Source organism: Anomaloglossus baeobatrachus, chromosome 8 (assembly GCF_048569485.1).
Source record: "Anomaloglossus baeobatrachus isolate aAnoBae1 chromosome 8, aAnoBae1.hap1, whole genome shotgun sequence".
NCBI classification, from domain to species: Eukaryota; Metazoa; Chordata; class Amphibia; order Anura; family Aromobatidae; genus Anomaloglossus; species Anomaloglossus baeobatrachus.
Window position 1 is genome coordinate 125,390,948 of NC_134360.1, and position 21,646 is coordinate 125,412,593.

Consider the following 21,646-nt stretch of genomic DNA (forward strand, 5'->3'; position numbering starts at 1 on the left):
AACACAGTAGTAAATCATCCACGTACTGAAGAAGGACACAGTGTTCAGGGGGCTCCCAGCCCCAAAGCACATTGCTCATTGCCTGAGTATATAGCCTAGGAGAATGTTGCATACCTTGGGGCAGGCGTGTCCATATATATGGATATTGATTTTGCTTGTGCGTGAATGCAAAGAAATCTTGGCATGCTGGGTCCAGTGGTACTGAGAAAAAAGCATTAGCAAGGTCTATGACTGTGAAATGGGTGGATGTAGCCGGCACCTGTGTGAGCAATGTATGTGGATTTGGTACAACAAGGGTGAGGGGCTCCAGTATTGAGTTCACTGCCCTCAGATCGTGTACCATCCAGTACGTAACTGGGTCACCTTTTTTTACTTGTCTCTTCTTAACGGGAAACAGCGGAGTGTTGTAAGGAGACTTAGTAATTCTAAGGGCTCCCGACTTCAGCAGTTCTTTTATTTGGTAATCCAGGGCAGCTTCCTGTTGAGCATTGAGAGGATATTGTCTCAGTTGCGGTGGTGTAATTCCAGGCTTGACTGAAACTTTTACGGGGGGCACGGGAAGTGTGCCGAGGTCAGTTTTTGATGTGGACCAGAGTTTTGCAGGAACTTGTAGAAGTATTGGATCCGTGTTTACTTCATGTGTAAAATCAGATTCTGGTTGATCTTCAATCATCTGGAGGGTGCACAGGACTTCTTCTGGGATATCTTCTGGAATTTGCAGGATAGCAGATCCATCTTCATTGTAGACAATCTGAGCTTGCAGTCTTGATAGTAGATCTGCTCCCACTAGGGCATCTCCACCCAGGGGGGACACTAAGAATTTAGACACGAACATGTGTGGTCCCAGTTTCACCTTCAGTGTATGTGTTATTGGGATTATCTGGGCTTGTCCATCAAATCCGGATACTACAGTAGCTTCAGATGAGATGGATCCTTCAGGCACCAGGTTCCTGGGGAGTACGGAGCGTGAGGCTTCTGAGTCCACCAAAGCTTTTATTTCCTTGTTGCCAATGTGAAGGGGGACGTGTATAAATGGACCTCTGGCATCCCTATCCCGTGCTGCCGCAAGTCAGGCAGTCTTCTCCTCCTGACTACTCTTTCCTCACATTATCATAAAAAAGCACCAAACTTAGGAACACCTAACACTTTGCGTGGGATTTGGCCGATTGTGGGTGCTCTGGATATCAGTTGCCCAACCTCTCCCACTGGCCACCCTACTACCTCTTCCTGCCTGTTGCTGTGCTGCAGATCCCTCCCCCTCTGCACTGCTGTCCTCACTTTGCATGCCACCTTCCCAGGTTTGGTCTGTGACTTTATCGTCCACCACCTTGTCTTCCACTTCCACTGTGGTCCTCTTCCTGAATTGTTGACTTAACATGACTTGTTGGCAACTGTGTCTCATCATCATCCACCTCTTAGGACAGTGATTGCCATTCCATCGTCTTGTTCTGACTGTGGCTGCTCAACAAATGTTTGAGTGTCACTACACACAATCTCCTTATGTCCTTCTTCAAATGTGCAGGGCAAAAGGGTAGAATCAATACATGTAAATGTAAAGAGCTCCTCGGATTGTCTTAGTATGGGATCACATGTCTACTGGGACTCACTAAGGGGAAAGGAAGGAAGATCATGGTGAAGATTTTGTGGTCCAGACTCTTGGCTAGGGAGACTGCTGCAAGGGTGGTTCTGGGAAACAGACTGGATGCATTTTCTGCCGTGCAACCCATCACCTGTTCGCACTGTTCTGGCTTCAACTGTGGTGTCCCGCACCCCCCTGCAGAGTGGGACAGAAAGATAGGTCTAGATGAAAAGTGTTTGTTGTGCTCACGCACCAGGCACAGTTTGACCTGGTCCATGGCAATGGCCTCTGCATGCACTACAAGCACACCTTGCACATTTTAAATTACTTATGCAGCTAAGAGCGGTTCTAATTGGGACAAGAATACAATAGATGTAAGCCTGAAAAATACTTATGGTTTTACATGTAGTAGCAAGGACAGTAAGGCATAATCCCTCCTACATGCCTCTAAGCGTAAGTTCACATAGTGCGTTTTTCACGGTGTTTTTGCGCATTTTTCGGGTGCATTTTTGCTCAGAAAACTGCATGACTTTACTTCCCCAGCAAAGTCTATGAGTTTTCATTTTTGCTGTCTGCATACAGCGGGTTTTTTTTAGCTGCGTTTTTGTGGTGCCTACAAATACACAGCATGTCAATTATTTTTGCGTTTTTCACTGCGTTTTCCACCCATTGAGTTCAATGAGATGTTCAAAAACGCAATGAAAACAGCAAATTGCAAATATAGCTGCGTTTTAGTGCGTTTCTATGACTAAAAACGCAGCTATAAACGCAAGGGGTGGGCAGTAAAGTGACATGTACAGGAAGAGGATTCCTCCTGTCAGTAAATACAGAAGCGTGAATCCTCCCGGTACCGTCACCGCTGCGTCCACCTCCAGTCCTGTGCATGTCTGCTGCCGTGCGGCGCCATGTCTGGGCGGGAGGTGGAGGCAGCTGCGAAAACAAAAGTGAACAGTAGAAAAAAAAATGTCATACTCACCTGTCTGCAGACTCCCGGTGCCATGCCCGCTCCCAGCTCCTCTCCCGGTACCGCGCGCTCCGGGTGTGTGCTCCCAGGCACGTTCGATGGATGCAGGACCTGGCGGTGGATCACCTGATGCGGTCACCTGACGCATCAGCTGATCGTAAGTCTAGCGGTGACGCCGGCGCCCGGCCGGCTTAACCTATCAGCGGATGCCATCAGGAGACTTCATCACTGATTACCGGCAGCTCCTGCAGCGATCGGACGGGATCAGACTCCGCCCCAGGAGCTGCCGGTAATCAGCACATAAGTGAGTATTGTTTTGTTTTGGTTTTTTTTTGCACTGATGCATCATCTGATTGTATAAACGGCTTTTATACCATCAGCCGATGTGTGATGTGATTCACATCCTGGAACCTGACACATCATCTGATCGCTTTGCCTTCCAGCAAACCGATCAGATGATATTGGATCCGGATTGGACTGCGCGGGACCCTTGACCCAGGATTACTGCGGAGGGGGGGGGTTCTTTATTTCAATAAAGATGGAGTCACTAATTGTGTTGTTTTATTTCTAATAAAAATATTTTTCTGTGTGTTGTGTTTATTTTTTTATCTTTACTAGAAATTCATGGTGGTCATGTCTAATATTGGTGTGACACCATGAATTTCGGGCTTAGGGCCAGCTGATAATATACAGCTAGCCCTAACCCCATTATTACCCAGCAAGCCACCCGTCATTAGGGCAGCTGGAAGAGTTGGATACAGCGCCAAAAGATGGCGCTTCTATGAAAGCGCCATTTTCTGGGGTGGCTGCGGACTGCAATTCGCAGCGGGGGTGCCCAGAAAGCATGGGCACCCTGCACTGTGGATTACAATCCCCAGCTGCCTAGTTGTACCTGGCTGGACTCAAAAATTGGGCGAAGCTCAAGTCATTTTTTTTAATTATTTCATGAAATTCATGAAATAAAAAAAAAAAGTGCTTCCCTATATTTTTGGTTCCCAGCCGGCTACAAATATGCAGCTGGAGGTTGGGGGCAGCTCGTACCTGCCTGCTGTACCTGGCTAGCATACAAAAATATGGCAAAGCCCACGTCATTTTTTGGGGGGGCAAAAAACTCATGCATACAGTCCTGGATGGAGGATGCTGAGCCTTGTAGTTCTGCAGCTGCTGTCTGCTCTCCTGCATACACTATTGGATGTAGTAGGCTGAGCCTTCTAGTTCTGCTCCCCCTGCCTCTCCCTCCTGCATACAGTCCTGGATGGAGGATGCTGAGCCTTGTAGTTCTGAAGCTGCTGTCTGCTCTCCTGCATACACTATTGGATGGAGTATGCTGAGCCTTGTAGTTCTGCAGTTGTCTGCTCTCCTGCATACACTAGTGGAGAATGAAGAACATATTGAAGAAGGAAATGACATCAGACCTTTTTTTTCAACAATCTTTAGTGGCATTGTTCACTGATAAAAAAAACGCATAAAGACGCAGTGAGCAAAAACGCAGCAAAAAACGCACCAAATCGCGAAAAAAAGCATGCATTTTTTTACGCGGGTGCGTTTTTGTGCGTTTTTTGCCGCAAAAAACGCACAAAAACGCAGCGTCAAAAAAACGCAGTGTGGGAACCTAGCCTAATACATTATCCCTTCTCCAGCAGCTGTCCTGACAATAAATGCACTTGTATGCTGCAAGAGATCGTCAATCTGTGCTAACCAGGACTCATCTCTTGTCCTGAAATCCATTTTGAAGCTTAACTATGCAATAAAACTGTGAAGAGACATTGAAACATAATATAAACCTAAATATGTATAAAAAGCAGAGTATCTGGAACCCCATAAGCACAAAAAATAAAAACTAAAAATCGAAGAGCAGGGTAAAAAGTACAAAGATGTATAATAAATTAGTCAATTTTATTAAATAGAAATAAAGATAGACATACAAAAGCAGCGGCACAACAACTGAACTGATGAGGAAATATAAAAAGTCAATTTATATGCAAAATAGCAAAAATGGTTATGAAAAAGTATATGGAATCATAAACAAAGTGCAGATTAGTATAAAAGAAATCATATAAATAATGCCCAGGGGCAAAAAAAAACCCATGACTAACAATTTTTTGAAACAGTTGTATACGGGTACTCATAAAAAAAAAGAATACCAGTGTAAAAATACCCACAAGCAATTATTGTACCTATTAAATGAATTGCATAAATAGTAAAATGCACAGTGGGATAATAAATGAACTCCCCAATCAGGCAACATACACCTGATGCATGTTTCACATCTACTTTCATGGTTATGAACTTATGATGTAACTATGTAACCATTTTGTCCAGTGTGTGTTTTTTTAACTGTACACTTAAAGAGGAGGGTGTCTGAAAGACGCTTGGCTATTCCTAACCCCTGGGCTTGTTGCCAGCTGTCAATTCACAGCTGACATTAACCCCAAAAATATTACCCCAATTATCACCGCACCAAGGCAATCAGGAAGAGTCGGACAAAGAGCCAGAATTAACACATCTAATGGGTGCACCACTTCCAGGATGGCTGCGAGCAGCTATTTTTAAACTGGGAAGAGCCAAATAACCATGGGCATTCCCAGCCTGATAATACTAACCACCAGTTGTCTGCTTTACCCTTGACTAGTTATCAAAAATAGGAGGCCCCATCCGTTTTCTTTTAACTATTCATTTATAAATAAATCATGTTCAAAAAACGGCGTGGGATCCCCTCTATTTTGGAAAACTAGCCAAGGTAAAACAGACAGCTGTGGGCTGCAGCCCACAGTTGTCTGTTTTACCTTGGCTGGTTATCAAAAATAGAGAGGTCCCCAAATTTTTACTATTTACTTATTTAGTTCCCAGCAGCATAGCAGCATCCAGGTATCTTCCACATGCCAAAATCTTGTTGATTGGCTGTGCTGCAGCCTTTGAACAAGCTTTAATTAGAATCCAAACAGCATCTGAACTCCAACACAAATTTGAGTGAAATGTTCGTGTTCGAGTCCCAGACACCAGGTGTCTGGTATAAACCCCCAACTTTACCAATCGAGTTCGCTCATCACTGCTTGCTAAGGTATCTGACAGCAGCATAATGTAGGAAAAGAGAGCCTGATTCCAGGGATGTATCACTTAATTTATTGGGTTCAGCAATTGTGACACAGAGTTCTTATATGTAGCAGAGCTCAAAAAGCTAACCCCCGTCAAAACCACAGTTTTCTATGTACATTGTATATTGACAGAGAGAGCAAAAAATCTTTCCATACCATGAGGTAACATTTTTTTTTTGCAGAGTTGTTTTAACCCCTTCCCAACAATTGCAGTGATTTATTATGAATGAACATACCGTTACAACATGGTGATAATACGGTCACAGGAACTGTGCCCGCACGGTCGTCGCTGGGAGTATGGCGTAAGTGGTAGCGAAGTTCCGGCTGTCACAGCCAGGGATGGTCCCTGCACAGCCCCTAGCTGTTTAAGCTCCAAAATGTTGCGGATCAATATCGCATCATTTAAGAGGCTGGGAGAGGGATTTTGCTCCCTCCCAACCTGATTGGCATAGCTGTAATCATACTGACCCAAAGAATAAGGCTATGTGAGCACTAGAAAAGTGATTTTTCTCAAGAAAATTTCTTGAGAAACTTCTGGGTGTTGAAGAGTACCGCACATGCGGTAAAAAAACGAACCAAAACCGCGGGAAAAACGTTTTTGCCGCGGTTTTTTCCGCAGGTTGGTCGCTGCGGTTTTTTATGCTGTAACTGCAATAAATAATATAGATAATAGATAGATAATCGATATATAGATAGATAGACAGACAGATAATGGATAGAGAGAAAGATAGATAGATAGATGGATAGATAATGGATACACAGATAATGGATGGATAGATAGAAAGATGAATAGATAGATAGATAGATAATAGATGAGAAAGACCTATATAATGTCCCACCTCCCTGCATATTCTAAGCTGGCACCCTTTAGTGACTTTCATGTGGCACTAAAGGGTGCTTAGCCTTGTATTTAGCCAAAAAAATAAATAAATAAATAATTAAAAAAAAAAACAACGTGAGGTCTCCCATATCTTTTGTAGCCAGCTAGGGTAAAGCAGACGGCTGCAGACCACAGCTGGCAGCTTTACCTTGGCTGGTAGTCCAAAACAGAGGGTACCCCACGCTGTTATTTTACATTAAATAAATAATTTAAAACAAAAAACGTGGGGTCCCCCCCAAATTGGATCACCAGCCAAGGTAAAGCGGACAGCTGTGGTCTGGTATTCTCAGACTAGGCAGGTCCACTGTTATTGGACACTCCCCAGTCTAAAAATAGCAGGCCACAGCTGCCCCAGAAGTGGCGCATCCATTAGACGTGCCAATCCTGGTGCTTTGCCCCAACTCATCCCATTGCCCTGGTGCGGTGGCAAACGGGGTAATATATGGGGTTGATGCCAGATGTGTAATGTCACCTGGCATCAGGCCCTGGGGTTAGTGATGTCAAGCGTCTATCAGATAGCTGACGTCACGAACCCAGTCAGTAAGAAATAAAAACTAGACAACAAAAAAAGTTTTATTTCAAAAAACACTTCCCAAAACATTCCCTCTTTCACCAATTTATTGAAAAGAACAATCAATTCCACGTCCAGCGTAATCCAATAAGGGGGTCCCACGATGATCCATACCATAGTCACTGTCCCAGTCAATGAAGAACAAAATGTTCCCCATTGGCTGGGAGAGTAGTGCAGTGACCTGAGCTAACATCAATAGGTCAGCCCAGGTCACTGCAGGGGATGACGAGCGCTGCTGTCAGAAGGTTAGATGATATCATTACCTGCTGTGATGATCTCCTGCTCTCCTGACGTCAGCGCTGTCACTGACTTCTATGCCTGCCGCGTTCTCAGCAGTATCGCGGGAACACGTGACATCACCGCTAGTGATAGTTTCAGGCCGCCCGTGAGACGTGATGTGAGAACGCGGCGGGCATAGAAGGCAGTGACAGCGCTGATGTCAGGAGAGCGGGAGATCACTGCAGTGCGGACAGCCGCGGGGCTGGAGCAGGACACAGACTGCACGGGCACCCGACGGAGGTCACACGGAAGTGCTTCCGTGCGGCGTCCAGGGAGTGTGATGTGTGTGTGTTTACTTTCTGCTCCGCTTCCTCTTCCTGTCATAATGACATCACTCCCTGCAAACCGCAGGCAGTGTTGAACATTACCGCAGGTAAACCGCGGCTATACCGAGGGTATACCGCACATCATTTGCTACCTGCGGTATACCCGCGGTATATCCCGATTACATTACAGTGAATGGAGTGAAATACCGCAGGTACCTGTGGAAAAGAAGTGACATGCACATTTTCTCAAGAAATTTTCTCAAGAAATTCTGCAGAAAGAATTTTCTTGAGAAAAAAACGCAGTGAGCGCACAGCTATTTTTTCTCCCATAGGTTTTGCTGGGAAATGTCTGCAGAAAGGTTACAAACATTTCTCCAGAAATTTCTGCAGCAAAACCGCGGGTAATACCGCAGATGAAATCGCAGTGTGCGCACAGGGCCTAAAATTGTCTTATCACTTTTACCACACAGTAAACGATATAAAAAAATATCCTGAATTGCTGTTTTTTTGTTCATTTTTTCTCCAAAAAATTGGAATAGGAAGCAATCAAGAAATTATATGTGCCCAAAAATGGTACCAATAAAACTGTTAACTTATCCTGTAAAAAAAACAAGCTCTCAGATGACTTAGGGGTACTTTGCACGCTGCGACATCGCAAGCCGACGCTGCGATGCCAAGCGCGATAGTCCCCGCCCCCGTCGCAGCTGTGATATCATTGTGATATCTGCCGAAGCGAATATTATCGCTTCGGCAGCTTCACATGTACTCACCTGGCGTGCGACGTCTCTCTGGCCGGCGAACCGCCTCCTTGTTAAGGGGGCGGGTCGTGCGGCGTCACTGTGACGTCATGCGGCAGGTGGCCAATAGGAGCGGAGGGGTGGAGATGAGCGGCATGTAAACCTCCCGCCCACCTCCTTGCTTCCGCATATCCTACGGGAGCCGCGGTGACGCAGGTAGGAGATGTTCCTCACTCCTGCGGCTTCTCACACAGCGATGTGTGCTGTCGCAGGAGCGATGAACAACATCGGACCGTCGCGTCGGCATAATTATGGCATTCGCCGACGCTACACCGATGATACGATTACGATGCTTTTGCGCTCGTTAATCGTATCATCTAGGATTTACACACTACGATATCGCCTGCGATGCCGGATGTGCGTCACTTTCAATTTGACCCCACTGACATCGCACTTGCGATGTCGTAGTGTACAAAGTACCCCTAAGTCTTGGCAGACTTAAAAAAATGATAGCTCTAAAAATATGGTGATGCAAAAAAAATATTTTTGTAAAAGTATTTTGTCTAAAAATATTTTTTAGAGTGATAGTAGCTAAGCATAAAAAAAATTATATAGAAATTTGGTATTGCTAAAATCGCACCAACCAGAATAATAAAGCTGACTAATCACTTATTTCGCACAATGATGGGCATAAAAAATAAATAAAAGCAATTCTTGACCTGATTTTGATTTGTTCATTGTTCCTCCCAAAGATTGCAGTAAAGGGGGCTTTACACGCTGCGACATCGCTAATGCGGAGTCGTTGGGGTCTTGTGACGCACATCCGGCCGCATTAGCGATGTTGCTGCGTGTGACACCGATGAGCGATTTTGCATTGTTGGCAAAACGTGCAAAATCGCTCATCGGTGACATGGGGGTCCATTCTCGATTATCGTTACTGCAGCAGTAACGATGTAGTTCGTCGCTCCTGCGGCAGCACACATCGCTATGTGTGACGCCGCAGGAACGAGGAACCTCTCCATACCTGCCTCCCGGCCGCTATGAGTAAGGAAGGAGGTGGGCGAGATATTCCGGCCACTCATCTCCGCCCCTCCGCTTCTATTGTGTGGCCGCTCAGTGACGTCGCTGTGACGCCGCACGGACCGCCCCCTTAGAAAGGAGGCGGTTCGCCGGTCACAGCGACGTCGCCAAGCAGGTAAGTATGTGTGACGGGTCTGCGCGATGTTGTGCGGCACGGGCAGCGATTTGCCCGTGTCGCACAACAGATGGGGGCGGGTACCCACGCTAGCGATATCGGGACCGATATCGCAGCGTGTAAAGTAGCCTTAAGGTTGCCCTCACATTTAACCTGTGCTCTATGCTGACAATTTACACCTGGGTTTCCATGTAAATCTCTGAAATACGCTATTTAGACTACACCCCTGACAGACAATTCCCTATAATGAGGCATATGGAGTCATTTTTGACTCTCTGTCCTATGACCCAGAGATGTTAATTTTCCATTTTTCAGCTTTTTTTTCCTCCCCTTCTTCCAAGAGCCATAATTATTTTATTTTGCCATCAATCTTGCCATATGAGGGCTTATTTTTGTGGGACAAGCTGTACTTTTGAATAAAACCATTAGTTTTACTATATAGTGTACTGAAAAACGGCAAAAAAAATTCAAGTGCGAAAAAAATGCAAAAAAAGTGCGATTGCATGATTGTCTTTGGAATATTTTATTCACCATGTTCACTATATGGTACAACTGATGTATTGATGTGATTCCTCAGGTAGATTGTAAACACGAAACATGAATAGGTTTACTTTTATCTAAGGGGATAAAAAAATTCACAAGTTTGTCCAAAAAAAGGCGCACTTTTTGTGCCATTTGCCGCAATCTGTAGTGTTCTCATTTTTCGGGATCTATGGCTCAGCGATGGCTTGCTTTTTGCATCTTGAGCTGATGTGTTTAACGGTACCATTTTTACACAGATGCTACGTTTTGATTGCCTGTTATTGAATCTTGCACAAAATATGCGGTGACAACAAAACGTAATTTTGGTGTTTGGAATTTTTTGCCTCTATGCCGTTTAATTAATTTTATAGTTTGATAGATCGGGCATTTCTGAATGAGGCGATACCAAATGTGTGTATGGTTTTTTTTTTAACCCCTTAATTTTCAAAAAAGCAAATAGGGGGTGATTTAAATTTTTAGTTTTTTTTTTTTTTTTTTTTTAATTTTATTAGTCCCCCTAGGGGACTATAAGGATCAGCAGTTTGATCACTTGTTCCTTTGTATAGATCGCAGCTGTACAACTGAGATCTGCAGGAAAGCTGCTTTACTCTCACACATGGCGCTCTGCCAGGTGTAAGAGGTAGTGACTCATGATATCTACAGGAGTCATCACTTGACTCTGTGCTATCATGACAACCATCGGATCCACGTGATCACGTCATGCGACTTCCGATGGCACCGGGTAAGTGAATGCTTATCGCGGCGCGCTTTCAGCTCACTGTCACATTTTGACAGCGAGATGCAAGGGATAGCAGGCACGCGTGGGTCCAGGACCCACTTGCGCCTGATAGTCACACATGTCAGCTGTTAAAATCAGCTGACATGTGCAGGGATCACTGCCGGCTGCCCACGGCAGCTGGTGGGGATTAACCTTACACGATCCATGACGTACCCAGTACGTCATGTGTCGTGAAAAGGTTCAGTGTGCATAAAAGAGTGGTCGACCCTAGTTTTGTGCACTTCTGAAGAAATAGACACCACTGAACAGAAGCTAAATGGAGTTCAAAGTAGCACTCCTGCCTCATTATAGTGAATGGATTCCTTGGGGGTTTCATCGTATTCATGCTATTCAAAGATTTAGCTGAAACCATTGATGTAAGTGCTCAGCATAGAGCACAGGATAAATGTGATCCAAAGTTTTATGTAAAATGTTCCACAATAAAATCTTCAACTCTATCCCCAAAAAAAACAAGTCCCAACTCAAGTTCGAAATGTCAATGGAAATTTAGGGGCTTTCTCGTTACTGATTGCTCCTCCCAAAATACAAAAATACAGCAAAATCTGTGCTCCAAAATCCAAATGCCCCCCTCCCCCACCCCGCTTCTGAGACCCATAATGTGTATATACCACATTTAGCCTCCACACATTTGTCGCTTATATAGTGATGAGAGCCTGCTTAATTTATTGGGTGCATTTTTCCAGAAGCACAAGCTGGACACAACGCATGGGGCACTACAGTGTGCTGGGCACTACAATGTCAAATTAGAAATTTGAACTCAGCAACATCCCTTACTGTTTTTTTCTGGAAAACAGCCGTGGAGTCAAAATCATCACTACACCTCTAGATAAATTTGCAGAAGGGTGTAATTTCCAAAATGAGGTCACTTGAAGGGGTCCTGCTCTATGAAAATGTGTTCTCCAAGAGTCAAATAGCGCTCTTTCCCTCACAAGTCTCGCAGTGTGGCTAAGCCATACTGTACAGCCACATGGTAGGATATTGCCATGCTCAGCAAAAATTCTGTGACAAATTTTGGCACCATTTTTACCCATTTCCCATGTGAAAATGTAGAATCTGGGGCTAAAACAAAACTATTGTGGTAAAAATTACATTATTTTTTCTTCACCACCCAATGGCATAAAATTCTGTGACTTACCTGTGGTATCAATATGATCACTACACCCCTAGATTAATTCATTGAGATGTGTAGTTTGTAAACTGAGGTTACTTATGGGGAGGTTCTGCTGTTCTGGGACCTCAGAGGTTCAGAGTATTGCCTTGTGACCTAATCTAATGACCTTGTGCTGCGTGATCAGTTTATTTCCTTGCTGAGCCACAGCCTGGTCAGACCCTGTCCAAATGCTGATGCTCTATTTACTTACTTTTGCTTCTCTTCCTGTAGTGTGCGGTTATCACCTGTTCTCAATTACTCATTGTCTCTGTCCTCTCACATCCTAGATGGGGCAATGTATACTCTCCTTATCCCAGTCTTCTCTGCTATATTCATTCCTTTGTAGATTCTGCTAAGGAGTACCTGCCCCACTGCAAGGGATTTGCACTGTGATTTTTTTCATTTGTCTTACTTACACCTTTCTTCTGTTTCTTGGTAGGTTTGTAGGAGGTTACCCTTGCTTGCATTTATCATATTTCCTGTTTAAACTTGTGCACGTGTTTTATGTTTCCTCACTTTCGTTCCCTGTTTATCTCTGCACACTTGCCCTATCTTGGCTTGATGTGCATAGCAAACCTCTCCTCTGGTTCCTCAGGAGGTAAGTGGAACAACCTCATGGCCTTTTAGGCAGCCAAGTCCGGGTTGTCGGTTTCTAGTTGTGCAACTAGGTTTATTCCAGCCTGTAAAGGAACCTTGAAGGTGTTGTGCTGTTAGGGATACTAGTGTACAGCAACCATTACAGTGTATGTGCAGCAGTAGTGTTATAGGCTCTATTTTCCTTTTTACCTGTGTTGGAATACTTATGCGCATAACAATCAGTCAATATGACATGGTACCCGTAAACCATAACATCAAAATCTGCACTACAATATGGCTCCCCTTCACTTCTTAACTTTTCACTGTTCCTAAAAGGTGGTTCCCAATTGCATGTTGAGTATTGGCGCACTCAGGAGAAATTGTGTAACATATTGTATAATTCATTTTCTTCTTGTACCCTTGTGAAAATTAAAAATTTGGGACGAAAGACACACGTTTATGGGAAGAATTTGCTTTTTCATTTTCACTGCTCAACGTAAAATTCTGTGAAGCACCTGTGGATTCAACTGCTCACCAAACATCTAAATACACTCCTTGATGAGTCCAGTTTACAAAATGTGGTCCTTTTTGCAGATCTCCTCTGTTTAGATACATCAGGGGCTCTGCAAATGCGACATAGCGTCAGCTGTCTATTCCACCAAATTTTGCGTTACAAAAGACAAATGATGCTCCTTCCCTTCAGTGGGCTCGTGTGTCCCCAAACAGTAGGTTTCTATCACATATGAGGTGTTATCATACAGAAATTGAAAAATAAATTGTGTGGTCCATTTTTTTCTGTTACAATTATGAAAATTAAAAATTTGGTGTTAAAAGCAACATTTTTGTGGAGTAAAATGTATTTTTTTCATTTTCACTGCTCAACGTTATAAAATTCTGTGAAGTACATGTGGGTTCGAGGTGCATACCATTCTTCAAAATAAATTCCTTGAGAAGTGTAGTCTCCAAAATGGGGTCACTTGTGGGGGTTTCTACTGTTTTAGCATGTCAGGGGCTCTTCAAATTTGACATGGGGTTTGCAATCTATTCCAGTCAAAATGGTGCACCTTTCCTTCCGAGCCCTGCCATTTACCAAAACAGTCATTTTATCTGTTTACTCAGGAGCAATGACAACATATTTTATGGTCAATTTTCTCCTGTTACCTTTGTGAAAATGAAAAAATGTGAGGCTAAAGAAAATTTTTTGTGGGAAAAATGTAATTTCTTATTTTCACATCTCAATGTTATAAAATTCTCTGAAGCACCTGTGGGTTCAAGGTGCTCACCACACATTTAGATAAATTCTGTGAAAGAGTGTAGTTTCCAAAATGGGGTCACTTGTATGGAGTTTCTACTGTTTAGGCACATCAAGAGCTCTGCAAAAGCAACATGGTGTCAGCTATCTATTTTGGCCAACTTTGTGCTCCAAAAGTCGAATGGTACACTTTCTCTTCCTAGCACTTCCGTGCGCCCAAACAGTAGTTTTCATCTACATATGGGGTATCAGCATACTCAAAAAATTGTATGGTCAAGTTTCTCTTGTTACCCTTGTGAAAATGCAAAATATTGGGCTAAGTAAATTATTTTTTTTTCCTTCCACATTGCTTCAATTCCTGTGAAGCACCTAAAAAGTTAACCAATTGAATGTAGTGTTAAGCATTTAGACTGGCGCCGTTTTTAAAATGGTGTCACTTTTGGGTATTTTCTGTCACATAGGCTCCTCAAAGTCACTTCTAATTTACTATGCTCCCTAAAAATTTGTAGGAAAAATGAGAAATTTCTGATAAACTTTCAACTCTTCTAACTTCCTGACAAAACAAATGATGTTTAAAAAATGGTGCTGATGTGAAGTAGACATGTGGTAATGTTATTTATCAACTATTTGTGTTGTATAATTATCTGGTTCAAAATGAAAGTTTTCAAATTGCAAAATGTTTAAATTTTTTTCAAATTTTCGAAATTTTCATAAATAAACACAAATTATATCAACCAAAATTACCACTGCCATAAAATACAACATGTCTCAAAGAAACATTTCCAGAATCACTGGAATATATTGAAGTGTTCCAGAATTATTGCCACATAAAGTGACACTGGTCATAAATGGAAAAAATTAGCCTAATCGGGAAGGTGAACACAGGCTGGGGCGTAATTAATAGGAGCTCTTAATTCTTAGTAGCCATTGCATGTATAGCTACTTTTAGCTATTTTTTTTTTTTTTCATTTCTAAAACAAAATGTAGATAATGTTATGATTTTGTTTTTTAAAATTTTCTTGATAGAAGATGACTCTTACAGTGGAGATAATGCCATTGACATGTTGATTGAAGATCAACTTATAAAGCATGAATTCCAGCCTGTCAGTACCACGCAGGATCTCACTCCAACAAAAGAATCACTGACCTCAAATTATATCGAAGGACATACAAAACTATCCGACTTGTCGAATATGGATAATTCTACCTTCTCTGTTGAGAACTTAGGAGACACTGTCACTACATCAAAACTGACCAAAAAAACTAGTTCTTTGCAACAGATAATTACAGAACAGACTACAACAGTAGAAAGCACAACCACAGAGACTGAAACAATTGTGCTATCAGCACAAGCTACACAATCATCGGTAATTATCCAGACTTCTCAGCCAACTATATCCAAATGGGATCAAGCAAGCACAGAAACCCCAATGAGTTCAGATGCTCCATCAACAAGCTATAAAACTTTGAAGACTACTAAAATGTTTAACCTAAGCACTGATAGTAACAAAGAAGGAGAAGATGATCTCCAAAAAGTTATTGGTAAGTCTGAAAATTCTTCTTGATATTATATTTTGTCTGAATTTGGTCTAAGGTGCTTCAGACTAATCATTTGCCTCCGTTCTAAGTATTATTTAGAAGTGTTCATCCTACAGCCCGTCGCAACTCTTCCGGGGCTGGAAATGCCAATTTGTTACAGATGTGTATTAAACATCTGCTGAAAGTTGCTTTTCTTATTCCTAAAATACAAAGAAATGTATACTGGGAATGTTTATGGAGTTATTTTTTAAAGCTGAAATAATATTATTTTTTATGATTGTTTGGTAATTTTTTTTCACTGTTCAGGAAATATGAATAATTAATTGCAACAGAAGGCTACCAGAGGAAAACCTCTGAGATCTCTTATTAATGAAAGAGTCAGTACACATATAAATAAGCAGATAAAAATCTGCTACAGGAAATTTGGTCTAAATAAAGGTGTGGTCTTCTCAAATAGTGGTATGTTATAAAGAACAAACATGCAAACAGGTGTGGGGGACTCATCGCCAGCTCCACTAAAGCTTATGGATGGCGCACCACAATACCTTATTATATACAGAAAAGTTAAGAGACAGCAGTGCTACAACATCAAGCTAAAATAATGCCAGCATTCAGGACAGATTGCGCCCAATGAGTAAACGCTGTTAGACCTTAGCGTGATTGCGCTGTACAATGCTGAGAATACGGTCTAGAGCAGGGATCCCCAAACTACGGCCCGCGGGCCGTATCCGTCCCCCGGAGGCCATTTACCCGGCCCGCCTCACAATTTCCTTGTGTTATTTCAATTGCAAGCGCACAGACGCTTACAATTGAAATAACCCGCCGAGCGCTACACGGGAAGTCTCGTTCCTGTGTAGACGCTCGGCACTCATTGTCCGGACCTAGAATGATTACGTCATGACGCACGACGTGCTCATCTAGGCCTTACAGCCGAAGACAGAGGAGCTGGGACCACAGCGCGGGAGCGGCTGCAGTGGTAGGTAAAGCATAATTTCACTTTTTTTTTTACTGGGCATGGAGGAGAATCAGAGAGCTGGATCTATATGGGGGATTGATGGGACCTATATGGGGGAGAGCTGGACATATATGGGGGAGAGACCTGGTCCTATATGGGGGAGAGAGCTGGACTTATATGGGGGAGAGAGCTGGACATATATGGGGGAGAGAGCTGGACCTATATGGGGGAGAGAGCTGGACATATATGGGGGAGAGAGCTGGACATATATGGGGGAGAGAGCTGGACTTATATGGGGGAGAGAGCTGGACTTATATGGGGAGAGAGCTGGACATATATGGGGGAGAGAGCTGGACCTATATGGGGGAGAGAGCTGGACCTATATGGGGGAGAGAGCTGGACCTATATGGGGGAGAGAGCTGGACCTATATGGGGATAGAGCTGGACCTATATGGGGATAGAGCTGGACTTATATGGGGACAGAGTGCTGGACCTATATGGGGAGAGAGCTGGACCTATATGGGGGAGAGAGCTGGACCTATATGGGGGAGAGAGCTGGACATATATGGGGAGAGAGCTGGACTTATATGGGGGAGAGAGCTGGACATATATGGGGGAGAGAGCTGGACCTATATGGGGGAGAGAGCTGGACTTATATGGGGGAGAGAGCTGGACTTATATGGGGGAGAAAGCTGGACCTTTATGGGGGAGAGAGCTGGACCTATATGGGGGAGAGAGCTGGATTTATATGGGGGAGAGAGCTGGACTTATATGGGGGAGAGAGCTGGACCTATATGGGGGAGAGAGCTGGACCTATATGGGGGAGAGAGCTGGACCTATATGGGGATAGAGCTGGACTTATATGGGGACAGAGTGCTGGACTTATATGGGGACAGAGTGCTGGACCTATATGGGGAGAGAGCTGGACCTATATGGGGAGAGAGCTGGACTTATATGGGGACAGAGTGCTGGACCTATATGGGGAGAGAGCTGGACCTATATGGGGGAGAGAGCTGGACCTATATGGGGGAGAGAGCTGGACATATATGGGGGAGAGAGCTGGACTTATATGGGGGAGAGAGCTGGACATATATGGGGGAGAGAGCTGGACCTATATGGGGGAGAGAGCTGGACTTATATGGGGGAGAGAGCTGGACTTATATGGGGGAGAGAGCTGGACTTATATGGGGGAGAAAGCTGGACCTTTATGGGGGAGAGAGCTGGATTTATATGGGGGAGAGAGCTGGACTTATATGGGGGAGAGAGCTGGACTTATATGGGGGAGAGAGCTGGACCTATATGGGGGAGAGAGCTGGACCTATATGGGGGAGAGAGCTGGACCTATATGGGGGAGAGAGCTGGACCTATATGGGGGAGAGAGCTGGACCTATATGGGGATAGAGCTGGACTTATATGGGGACAGAGTGCTGGACCTATATGGGGAGAGAGCTGGACCTATATGGGGGAGAGAGCTGGACCTATATGGGGGAGAGAGCTGGACTTATATGGGGGAGAGAGCTGAACCTATATGGGGGAGAGAGCTGGACCTATATGGGGGAGAGAGCTGGACCTATATGGGGGAGAGCTGGACCTATATGGGGACAGAGTGCTGGACCTATATGAGGGAGTGAGAAGCACATTTCAGAGGTGCACTGTGCTGTATTTGGGGGGTACAGTGTATGTAAGTGTTATATTTACTATTTCTTTATTTTGAATGTTGTATTTGTTGCCTTTTTGTTTTACTTTAAAATGAGATACGTGTAGTGTGCATAGGGATTTCATAGTTTTTCTTATAGTCTGGCCCTCCAACGGTCTGAGGGACAGTGAACTGGCCCCCTGTGTAAAAAGTTTGGGGACCCCTGGTCTAGAGGCTTGATAGGTCAGTGAATGGTAGAAAGAAATTAATTGTGAACAGATTAAAAATGATGGCAATGCATTTCAACCACCCTGTGTCGCCTTCATCAGGCTTATAATATTGGGTGCAATCTCTTCTCTACTATCCCTTGGGTTGTGAGTCAATGCAGCTGGGGTAAAAGGGATTTTCCTAATCTGACACCGATACAGATGTTACGCTCTCAACACAACATAATCAGCTGAGAGTCCGCCATATTTTATATGTATATATTTCACATTAGAAGGTAAAACATGGGCATACCCAGGATCAAAACTAGGGGGGGGGGGGGGGCAAGCCATGGTCGTTCCGGTTGTAAAATATTAGAACGGAAAAGGTGAAGGTGCCACCCAGAGAGCCTAACGTTCAATCTGCTCTCACTGAGGTGCCAGCTCATTTTATGTAGTGAAGGGAGCTGTCAAATTGTGTCAGATCCATATTGATCGACACATCACTCATGAGCACCAGCGATACTGGCCGAATAACGAATAATGCGAATAGCGAATAGTAATGATTACACTCGCTCATCAGTGTTCACTATTATAGACCTATTGGAAAACATGGAATTTATGGTTAAATGTCTCTAGCCTGGGTTGCTTCCTCTCAATTTCATTTCCTACAGAAATTACTTAACTTACCTTTTTGGAACCAGTTTCTTATATCCATTTAGGCAGCCTCGATGTATTGTAAATGTAAATAAGAAGGCAAACTAATAAATTATAACTGGAATAAATTCGAACGATTAGTTGTTTTAAAGAAAAAGGTGCGTTCACATGCTGCGCATTTCTGCATTTATGCAGCGCAGGACCTGGAGCAGGACCTTAAACAGCACCATGTGACCGGGCAACGTCACCGGTCACATGGTGCTTCCGGGTCCTAGAGCCCCGCCACAAACACATACTGTATACAGCCCTCCATAGGGCTCCCATCTCATATACAGTCCACCCATAGCGCTCCCATCTCATATACAGCACCCCCATAGGGCTCCCATGTCATATACAGCCCCTCCATAGGGCTCACATGATAGGAGCCCTGTGGGGGGCTGTATCTCATATAAGGCCCCCCATAGGGCTCCCATATTCAGCCCCCACCATCATATACAACAGCTCCCCAGACCCCCAGACTGTCTGATTTAATATTTACATTTTTTTTTACTTGTGGCAGCAGCTCAGCTTCCCAGCAGTCTCCCCAGCTTGTGACTGTGCCGGCCGCTCGGCACTGCAGGATTCGACACAACGGAGCGCAGAGTAATGATGTCAATGTCATCACTCCAGTCCAGTCCCTGCTGTGTTGATTTGCAGTGCAGAGTGGCCGGCAGGCACTGAGGACGGGATTTTACAGCTCCTACTAAGAGCTGCTGCTGGAGCAACGTTCAGCCTGCCCTGCATTACTAGTGGGTGTGGTGGGTGCCGATGCACCATGCCCCCCTGTCCTCTCCTCACCACCCACGCTGCCTGGCACACCCGCTACCTGACAGAGACAGGTCACAATAGGTGCGTGCCCCTGCTTCTAGGGGGGCGTATCTGCCCTCCCTGCCCCTCGCTGGGTATGCCCATGTGGTATAGCACAAGGAGGCATTTCCTTTTCCTTTTTAATTAACACAGATGACTAACAACTACCTGGATGTCTTTAATATGAGTGCTATCACTATCTCTGAATCCACACTTAACATCCATTTGTACTTGCCAACTGCGGCCATTAAATCAACACTGATCTGCTTTCTAAAAGCCAAACAGCGGTATTTAATGGCATTTTAAACAAGTCAACCAGATCTCTGTGCGCACAGAACAATTGCTAATATGTTTATTCTGTGGGCATGGAATATCATGGTTATTGGCAGCACATGTTGGATTTACACTGGATGGTGTTCTGTCAATAATAATGATTTTAATACCAGCATCAAATATCCAATCACTTTGCAAACTATCAGTTTGCATTTTTGTTGGGTATTTGCCAGCAGGTTTACGTATCGCAGCAATCAGAAAACGAGTGCTCTAATAACACCTCCTTGGCCGAGATTAACAGCCTTGGTGCAATCCCCATCTTGGTAGGACTCTTGGACATCTTACCGATGCACTCAACATGTTTGCAATCCTAGTATAACAAGGATTCTATCAAACTTATTAGTCAAACCCAGGGAGGTGTAATGAGAAGATCCATGCAGGTCTAACGTAGGAAAATAGACATCCCTTGTGACTAACCGTGCCTCATTTGTATGTCAACAAAAAAACAGTTGCCCTCTGAAATGTTAAATCATGCAAACCATGAATGTAAGAATATAGACATGCCTTACTGGTAAAGGAACTCTAAGAAATAATTGACATATTTACCATACAAAAATGGCCATTTCTGCCATTTCTATATCTGCCTAGTAGCCACGTCAAGGCAATCTCATATACTGGGTACCTACATTGAACTGAACTGAGCCTCTGTGTAAGATTATGGGGTCATTTTATTAGATTTCCTTAAGGAGTAATACATGTTTATAGTCTTACATTCATGTTTTGCATGTTTTAGCATTTGAGAGTGCAACTGTCTTTTTTTAGTCATTGTATGTCATGTCCAGTTTTGCACCTGTTCACACTGCATGTTTGAGAATTCCATCAGTCTTTTTGTCTCATTTTGTATATTATTATTATTATTATTATTATTATTATTGTTTATTTATAGAGCACCATTGATTCCATGGTGCTGTACATGAGGGGGTTACATACAGAATACATATACACGTTACAATAGACAGACTATCACAGAGGCAAGAGGGCCCTGCCCTTGCGGGCTTACATCCTAAAGGATTTTGGGGAGGAGACAGTAGGTGGGGTGTAGGTTGGGCGGCAGCTCCGCACGGTGGTGGGGCGGCAGCTCCGCACGGTGGTGGGGCGGCAGCTCCGCACGGTGGTGGGGCGGCAGCTCCGCACGGTGGTGGGGCGGCAGCTCCGCACGGTGGTGGGGCGGCAGCTCCGCACGGTGGTGGGGCAGTGAGGTCATTGTAGATTATAGGCATTTCTGAACAGATGAGTTTTCAGGGTCCGTTTGAAGTTTGCAAGTGTAGTAGACAGTCTGACGTGTTGAGGCAGTGAGTTCCAGGAGACTGGGGATGCTCGGGAGAAGTCTTGGAGTCGGTTGCATGAGGAGCGAATGAGAGAGGAGGAGAGAAGGAGATCTTGGGAGGACCGGATGTTACGTTTTGGAGTGTAGCGAGAGATTAGTTCAGAGATATATGGAGGAGACAGATTATGGATAGCTTTGTAGGTCAGGGTTAGTAGTTTGAATTGGATACGATAGAAGATTGGGAGCCAATGGAGGGACTTGCAGAGAGGAGAAGCGGGGTGGTATTGAGGAGAGAGGTGGATCATGCGGGCAGCAGAATTAAGGATGGACTGGAGAGGGGCGAGT

General features: G+C 44.1%; 1 protein-coding gene across 2 annotated transcripts in view; it reads left to right on the forward strand.

Annotated features, from left to right (window-relative positions):
- OLFML2B (olfactomedin like 2B) overlaps positions 1-21,646 on the forward strand; it is a 659,606-nt gene that overhangs the window by 491,845 nt on the left and 146,115 nt on the right. For both annotated transcript variants that reach the window (XM_075321982.1, XM_075321983.1), the window contains one exon: positions 14,892-15,407. In XM_075321982.1, the coding sequence (XP_075178097.1) occupies positions 14,892-15,407 (516 nt within the window). The remainder of the gene's footprint in view (positions 1-14,891; positions 15,408-21,646) is intronic.